The sequence below is a fragment of the Tupaia chinensis genome, unplaced genomic scaffold (assembly GCF_000334495.1).
Source record: "Tupaia chinensis unplaced genomic scaffold, TupChi_1.0 Scaffold138365_1, whole genome shotgun sequence".
Taxonomy (NCBI): Eukaryota; Metazoa; Chordata; class Mammalia; order Scandentia; family Tupaiidae; genus Tupaia; species Tupaia belangeri.
In genome coordinates, this window is record NW_006198262.1 from 1,299,793 (window position 1) to 1,308,424 (window position 8,632).

At 61.4% G+C, this 8,632-nt stretch overlaps 1 protein-coding gene across 1 annotated transcript in view; it reads right to left on the reverse strand.

The window, feature by feature from the left end:
- Window positions 1–918: 918 nt before the first annotated feature.
- Window positions 919–8,632, reverse strand: part of MEGF6 (multiple EGF like domains 6) — a 40,901-nt gene continuing 33,187 nt past the window's right edge. The window contains 13 exon segments of the mRNA XM_006161206.3: window positions 919–1,628; window positions 1,926–1,973; window positions 3,172–3,300; window positions 3,970–4,098; window positions 4,204–4,332; window positions 4,730–4,858; window positions 5,064–5,192; window positions 6,246–6,374; window positions 6,946–7,074; window positions 7,250–7,381; window positions 7,499–7,627; window positions 7,769–7,897; window positions 8,558–8,632. Of these exon segments, the coding sequence (XP_006161268.2) occupies window positions 1,564–1,628; window positions 1,926–1,973; window positions 3,172–3,300; window positions 3,970–4,098; window positions 4,204–4,332; window positions 4,730–4,858; window positions 5,064–5,192; window positions 6,246–6,374; window positions 6,946–7,074; window positions 7,250–7,381; window positions 7,499–7,627; window positions 7,769–7,897; window positions 8,558–8,632 (1,481 nt within the window). The 3' untranslated portion in view covers window positions 919–1,563.

The window sequence follows — 8,632 nt, forward strand, 5'->3', positions numbered from 1 at the left end:
TCATGCTGTCAGCCTATTATTGCATGTCCCTATGTTCACTCTAAATTCTTACCATAGTCCCTTGATTTGGCTTTCTCTGCTATAGATTTTTTTCCCTCTTTCTCATCCATTTAAGGAGACTGGGCTCATTGGAATCCTCATTTTATCCTGCAGTGATGTGGCTGGCCGCCACTCCATCAGTGGGCATCGACACTGTGTGGAGGGCTACATGTGGCCTGCTTGCTGCGAAAGTGAGACTCCTGGGGGAGAGGTGGAAGGACACTGTGCTCTGCTCCATGGCTGAGGGCCCTATCCTCCTCCTTCGCAGGTGCTGAAGGGGAGGGAAAAGGGGGCTCTAGCCCAGATGCTAAGGGTGCTTTCTTCGGGCTGGAAGAAGAGGTAGTATTGGTCTAGGTCCAACCCTCCCCACTGACCACCCTGCCCTTTGTGCTCCTCTACTCTGGATACCCTTTTTCCGGATGTCGGTCTCAGCCCGGGAGTACCTCACCCTCAGGACTGGCCTGTTATCCCCAGGGAGTCATGCCCCTGTGACATTACCCACCCCTCCCCACTGCTGATACTGGAGAAGGGTGGGAGGGATAATCTCAGCTGAGACCAGCCTCTGCCCAGGAGACCCCTCCATACCAGCCTTGCCTGGGGCCCAGCCCTCCTCCCCTCTGGGCCATTCATCTCACACACAGGCAGTGGGATCAGCTGTGTTCTGGGCTCAGCCCAAGTGTGTTTTGCAGGTCCATCCTCCTCATTCTGTGGCACTAGCAACCAGGATAACCCCAACTTGGTTTGTGTGGCACCTCCACCCCTGGAAGGGCAGAGTACCTGTCTGGGCCTCCCCATATTGGGGTTAGGGGCTCCTGTCCAAGTGCCCTGAAGTCCAGGCGAGGAGCCCAGGGGAAGCCCACATAAAGCAGCAAACACATATCCATTTGGAAGCTGCCTGCTCCTTTAACGTACTGAGTTTTACATGGTACCTGAGCCCAACGCCTAGAGGCCCCTCAGGGACCTGCAGACCTGAGTCTTCAGTCTCTGGGAAAGGGCAGGAGACCACAGGGCAGCTTCCAGCTGACCCCAGGGCTGCAGTGGGCTTGTGAGGCTGCCCATAAATACCTTTATATAAATACGGGCTGGGCTGTATTTCCAGGTAAACAGTCAGTTGAGCTATAGCAGTCCCAGGACCTAGCACCAGAAGAACCTGCTCACAGGGCAGGGGCCCCATATTTGCACCTGCACCTACAGATGCCCTCAGTCCCAACCCAGGGGTGTGAGGAGGGGCGGGGCTTCCTCGGCACTGCCACGTGCCCAGTGCAGTGTGTGGCCTGAACCCGTGTCCACTGGCTTGGGATCCACAGAGCCAGGTAAGGCAGGGCCTTTCTCCTTGAGGCCTCCCTCCTCATGGCCACAGGACTCTTGCAGAGTGAGAGGTTGCACAGCTGTCCAGGGCCCTCCGGAGAGAAGGGTGTGGCCTGGAATCCTAGGCCGATGGTGTTCCTTCTCAGTCGTCACCAAAAGCTGGGTCTCCTCCAGCTGGAACTGGGGAGGCGGGGCCTCCGTGGTAGCTGCTTTGAGCTAATGCTTGGCTGCCCTGCTGCTGAGTCTGGATGCCGGTCTGATGGAGGCTGATTGTATGGCCACTGTGAGGATGAGGAGAAAGGAGGGGCACCCCAGGGTGGAATGGAGTTTTCAAAACAGCTAAGGTTCCGGGCTGATACCTCACCCTTCCCCTCAGCTGCCAAGACCAACAGGGGGGCAGCAGCCCACCCCTTCATCCCAGCTTCGGTCCCAACCCCCATTTCTGAGGTCTAGATTCTGGGGTCCCAGGACAGGGAACATCCGCCTTGTGGGGCCCAGATTGGACATGAGTGTCCTCTGGGCCTAGCCATAATGCTGCCCTCCTGGAAAACCCATGCAGTGTTCCCCACACCCCCTACCTGGGTCCTGAGCTAGGGACAGGCTCTCAGGTAGCTGGGGGGGCCCACCTGAAGGGTACAGACAGAAATTTGTTAGTGCCCCCAACCTGGGGTGGGTGACAGTATTGGGGCAGCAAGGCCTAATTCACCCAGCCTTCTATGGGTCCCCATATCCCCTGATACAACTTACTTCTCCATCTCTCTTCTATGCAAATAGCGGGACCTGTCCCTGTCCCCACATGACAGTTCCCAGCCCTTCCCATCCCTCAGCAGCACAGAGAAATGGAAGGAGGGGCTTTGGGAAGGCATGGGAGGACCTTCACCCAACACCAACCCAAGTTCACTCCAGGGAAAGAATCTTAGGCTCCAGGCTCCTGAGACCTCAGGCAAAATGTCCAGGAAGTGACCCTACACCCTATTCAGTGCAGCCGAGGCAGCCTATGTGCGGTACCGCATAGGACCACTAGATGTCGCTGTGGGCAGCATCATATCCCCAGGCCCAGCCCAGCCCACCTGGCTATGTCTGTGGTGGGGAACCTTCCTCAGTTTGCGGCCAAGACTGCTTTAGAGAGACTCAAAGTACACAGTATTGGGCCAATATTTTGGGGCCCAAGACCAAGATGCTAGATCTGAAGTCTCCTGTACTGCAAAGCCTTTGCCTGGGTCCTCATCTTGACCCCAGCTGCAGGTCCTGCCCTGCACAGGCCTGTTGCCTGCCTCCTACCTCCCTCTGTAAAGATCCTTCCCAGCACTGTAACAGTGGGGCCCAGGGAGCTGACCAGGGGATAATCCCAGGGCCTGAGCTGACAGAAGAGTGGGAGTCCCCTAGCTCTGCCTGCAGGGGCCCAGGGGCCACCTTCGTGCAAGATGGAGCATGTATGTGCTCTAGAGTACATGTGTGTGCACAGGTACACCGTGGTAAGGAAGGTCAGCATCCTCCTGCACTGTGGACCATCCAGCTCTGCCCAGGGGTTGTGGCCCTCGCAGGCTCCCACAGCAGTTTGTAGCCCACCCTTGCAGTTGCCTAGGGCTGGGGAAGGGTGGAGCTGCTTCAGGCTGGAAGCTCAGCCCACCCCTGCCCCACAGTTAAGTGGCTGTGAGGCTCACACCTGGCCTGTCAGAACCGAGTGAACAGGTGAGTACCAGGCTAACGTCCACTCAGTGTGGACCAGACAACTCTGCCCCCTTGGGACAGATGGGTCCTCAGCTGGGGGTGCTTGGATGAGACACATTGTCTTCCCACCTCCTTGCCAGGAGTCTGACTCACCTTCCCGGCATGTAGGGCCCATGTAGCCATCCACACAGTGGCACTGCCCAGTGATGGGGTCACAGTCAGCCCCACCCCCGCAGTCACAACGCAGGGCACAGCCGGGCCCGAAGTGGCCCGCTCTGCAAACTATAGAGGCAGGAGGGGGCAAAAAGGGACAGGTCTGAGTTCAAGCCATGCCTGCCCTAGGCCTGGGAGTTGCCGCAGAGAGTGTGGCGGGGTGAGGTCTAGGTCCCTGTGGGGGTGCGCACAAGCTAAGATCTCAGGCTTCAGCTGGCCCTGCCCCCCTCCCTGACAGTATGCTGCAGCCGGGAGCTCCTGCATGGGGAAGCACCAGCACACGCCCGGGATCACCACCCTCATCCCTGCCTCCAGATGGGCCAAGGGGAGCCTGGTGGTCAGAAACAGCCTCACCCTGGGCACGACAGGCCCAAGAACCACGAGGAAGTGGGATGTTCAGCCTCAGCAGGGTGGCCCCTCCTGTCCTCAGGTGGGCCCTCTGGTTTAGAGGGGCCACAGCCCCCTGCTGCTACCCACCCATAGCTGTCATCCGGGAAGTCTTCACGCCTAATTGGGGCCTTCTCCCATGACACAGCCCCCTGCAGTTCTGGGAGAGGCCTCTGTGGGCAGCCCCAGGGCAGGATTTGGCTTTGATGGCTCCAGCAGGTGCTGCTGAGGGCGAGGGCATGTGCAGGGTGGAGGGGTGAGGGCATGGGGTCCCAGTCAGAGCTAGCAGAGACAGGGCTCAACAATTCCTGCCACTGATAGGGGCCTTCCTGGGTGGGACCCCAGACTCACCCAGGTCACACATGGCTCCTGTGCGTCCTGGTGGGCAAAGGCAGAGGCCGGTGATGGAGTCACAGGGTGTCCCACCACGACAGCCACACTGCTGGCGGCAGCCCTCTCCGAATGAACCCGGCTCGCACCCTGATGAGGACACAGGGCTCAGTGTCTTCCTTTTTTCCTGCACCCAGACTAGACAGGGCAGGGCAGGGGTTGGGTGGGGAGCCCATGGGGGCATAGGGTACTCACCCCTCTCACAGAACTGGCCGTGGAAGCCGGCGGGGCAGAGGCACTGGCCACTGACGGGGTCACAGGGGGCTCTATGTTGACACCTACACGCCTTCTGGCAGCCAGCCCCATGGAAGCCAGGGGGACAGGCTGAAGGAGGACACAGTTAGGGCCAGCCCAGGGCAGAAGGAGGCAGAAACCGCCAGTTTGCCCAGCGTGAGCAAAAGATCAACACCAGGGGCCCATGAGAAGCCTCCTCTTGGATGTCCACGCCCCTCCCCAGCCCCTGGCTCCCAGACCTAGCCCCCGTCACTGCCCTGAGCATCAGGGGGGTGGAGGCATCCCACTGGAGTGACGGCCCAGCTCCACCGGCTCCCAGGGTGGCCTGCTGTGTGATAGGTCAGGCCTATTTCATCAGGTCCCCATGAGCAATAACGCGGAAAGTGGCCATCACCGTTGTGAAGCCAAACTAGGTCTGCCACACAGGAGCAGTGGACAGCCACTCGGCAGCCCAGCCCGGGGGCAGGGCTCCAGCCCCATCACTCACAGTGCTCGCAGGCTTGGCCGTAGAAGCCAGGACCACAGCGGCAGGCGCCTGTGGTGGGCTCGCAGGTGCTATTGTTGAGACAGGAGCACTCCAGGCGGCAGGCGGCCCCATAGCGCCCAGGGGGGCAGGCTGGGTACAGAGCACAAGGACAGGGAAAAGGACGACTCCTCAGACCCTAGCCTAATGCAGGTGACCCTGAGAGCTTCACCAGTCCTATGGCAGCCAGGGCCCCCAACTACAGCCTCCAGCCCGGTGCTCTCCTAATGAGCCCAGAGCTGCTGTTCCCGCCCTCAGGCATGGCCCTGCTTCCTGTCCAGCCCACACAAGGACTCACCCAGCTCGCAGTGTGGCCCTGTCCAGCCGAGACCACAAGAGCAAGTGCCGTTGGCGGCGTGACACAGGCCCCCGTTTCTACAGGAGCACTCGAACTCACAGCCTGCACCAAACCGGTTCTGGGGACAGCCTGGGGCAGAAGCAGGCGCTGCTCAGAGACAGACACACTCCAGAGACATGTCCCCACAGGCTGACATTCACTCAGCAAACACTTCCTGATGCCCTCTGGTGCCAGGCTCTGCCCCACCCCCTGTGCACACTAGTGTCAGGGAGCAGCACCAGCCTGTCCTGCTCATTCATCACCTCAGGCAGCCAGCACCGGGCTGGTCTAGGAGCTGAGGACGACTCAGTGATGGAGGAGCCAAGGCCCTCCAGGAGCTGCGAGTGCCTGCCCAGACAACAGGGAGGGGTCAGTGGAGGCTTTCTGGAGGCAGCAGCACACTATACATGGGCCCCCTGGGAAAATGTGCACATCCTCCAGGCCTGAGATGCAGTGACCTGTAGATGCAGGTGGCCCCTCATGGCCCTCTTATTTGCACCCTGATGACTGCCGATTAGCACAATGGCTGCTGTTCCTGGAGTGAGATGGGGCCAGGCCACTCCTGCCTGGAGCAGTCCCTGGGCTTCTAAGAATCCTTCAAGAGTGAAACTTGGGGATGGCAGCCTCTCAATAAGGACTAAAGTGGGGACCAGGCTTAAAGCTATGGATATGGCCATGGGTACTGGGCATTGAGGAGCAAGAGCTCCCCTAGTCCTCCCTGTGCTCCAAGCCTCCCTCTGGGGCTTGAGCCTGCGCCTGGCAGAAAGGGCCTACAGGTCTCTTCCAACGGGAGACTCCATCCTTGGGAAACAGTCATCTGACCCTCCTGCAAGGGGGCTGGCGGGGCTTTGGGTCAAAACACAGCCCCCACCAGCTGAAGGATGAGGACAGGTCACTCAGCAGCAGGAGCGGTCGAGGCAGAACTGTGGGCGGCATGGGTCCTGCGCAGGGCAGCCTTGTCAGCACAGCGAGGATGCCTGCCTCTACCCTCGAAGGGTTTCTATGGCAGTCGCCAGTGTGAATCTAATACCCAGGGCCCGTGTTCCACCCTGGTGACCCTCGGGGCTGGCCCACCAGCGCCCCACGTGATTAAATGAGGCCTGCAAAGTGCAGCTGTTCCCACCCCCTGGAGAAAACACTCACTGTGCTCACAGTGGACGCCAGCTCGCCCTGGGGGGCAGATGCAGGTGCCGGTCACGGGGTCGCAGGCTATCCCCTGCCCGCACTCACACACATGGGCACAGTCAGGGCCAGAGCGGCCCTGTGGGCAGGCTGCAGAGGAAGCAGGTGAGGGTGGCACCCCAATGGTGCCCTGCTGGCAGCTTGCTTTCCTCCCTGCCAGCTGACGCTGGAGACAGGGTGGACACTGGGTCTGCCCAGACAAGGTGGAGCCAGCTAGCTCCCACGCCTCCCCTCCACCCACAGGCTCCTCTGGGGACTGGGCCCAGCCTGGCCCATTCTGCATTGACTCACTGTCACCCCACCCCTGCCAACTCTGCCTGAGTCCCAGACAGGAAAAGTCCCCACATGACTTAGGAAAAAGGCCCTTTTCTCCACAGGGTGCTCAGCACCAGCTGCAGCTGCAGTTGCAGGGCTGGCCTCTGTGCATGCAGAGCCCTAAGAACCTGGTCTGGGTTGGGCTGGGCACAGCACACAGCTGGGTAGAGCCAGCTGAGGACTGGGGTCATTCTGACACTCAAGGCTTCTTTGCCACCCAGGGGTCAGGCTCAGTGGGAGTGGGGTGAAGGGTCAGGGAAGTGAGCACGCAAGGGGGTGCCTTCCCTCAATCTGGCTCCCAGAGATTCAGGGAGGAGTCACCCAGCCCTGCAGCCTGGCCACTTACCGAGGCTGCAGTCGGCCCCAAGGAACCCAGCAGGACAGCGGCAAGCCCCTGTGGCCACGTCGCAGGAGCCCCCGTTGAGACACCCACACAACTGCTCACAGCCTGGCCCATACCGTCCTGGTGGACAGCCTGCAGGGAGAGCCAACTGCCAGGGGCGGGGCTGGACACTGCCCCTCAGCACCCCTAAGCACCGAATAGCAGCTCCTGTGACGTCCCCGTATGTCCTAGCTTCTACCCCTACAGACCAGGGTCTTCCCAGGGACCTGGGGACTCGGGCCCCCGGGCAGGTACAGGCAGTACTCACGTTGCTGGCAGCCAGGGCCGTGGTAGCCGGCAGCGCACATGCAGGCCCCCGTGGCAGCATGGCAGGCCTGGTTCTCTCCAGGACACTGGCACATTCGCCCACAATCCTCCCCAAAGGTGCCAGGCCGACAGGCTGGGTACAGGTAGGGTGTGGAATCAGTCCTGATCCGGCCCTGTCCCCGGGGTGGGCAGCCTCTCCAGGCACTGTCCCCGGATCCCCTTTGGGGGTGGAGGTGTGGGGATCACTTACTCTGTTCACAGCCAGGCCCAGTGAGGCCAGGCGGACAGCGACACTCCCCGCTGACGTGGTAGCAGGCGGCACCAGGAGGGCAGCGGCAGCGCTGGGCACAGGCCTCTCCATACCAGCCACGTGGGCAGGCTGCAGGAAGGGTGTGGGCTGAGGAGGCTCCCAGGGAGGGGTTGTTGGGGAGCCCTTGGGCCAGAGCAGGCCCTGAGCCATCACTGCATGCAGCACTCACCCCCTGCCCAGGGCAGTGGGTCCTTTGGAGGCTGTGCTCACCATTCTCACACCTGGAACCCCTCCATCCTGGGGGGCAGAGGCAGGCCCCGGTGACGTGGTGACAGGTGGCTCCCCGCCGGCAGGCACAGCGCTCCTCACAGCGAATCCCAAACGTGCCCTCAGCACAGGCTACAGCAAGATGAGATGGACAGCAGGGCTGGTCACGGGAGAGCAAAGGGCATTTGGCAAGCCCCTGAGCCAGCCCCAGGGTCAGCTCAGACCTCCCTCCAACAGCAGACCCAGGGCTCAGGCCCCTGGGCAGGGGCAGCTGGGCTGTCCACTGAGCAGGGAGGCATGTCCCGGTGGAAGGTGGGGGCTGGTGAGCAACTGCCTCGGAGGAGGCTGGAGCCGAGGATGAGGAGCAGTGCCTCTCTGATGCCCACTCATCCAGGCTGGTAGCCAACGCCCGTCCTGTAGACCCAGAGGCATGTCCTGCCCCATGCACTCTGTGCAGGGACCCATCCGGAACCAAGGGGTCAAAGGGGTCACTCTGTGGAGTCTTAAGATGGCACTGCTATCCCTAGGCATCATATGTCCTGGTCACGTGGGGGCTGGCCAAGGCCCAAACACCTCTCACCGAGGCCGAGCTGCAGTATCCCCACCCATCCCCATGGACTGTGTGGGTTGATCCCCTTCTGCAGGGGACCCTTGGCAGCTCAGCACAGCGCCCTCCCACCTGCTAACTAATCACCCACTGGGCCGTGGGCCTGGCCCTGGAGTGAGGCTGAAGACCTCCCTTGGCCAGCCTAGCGGGTCTCCTGGCCTGTCCTGCTGCCCCACCAGACTCACGGCTCTGGCACTGGTCCCCTGTCCAGCCGGCCAGGCAGAGGCAGCGGCCCGTGTGCCGGTCACAGAGGCCCCCGT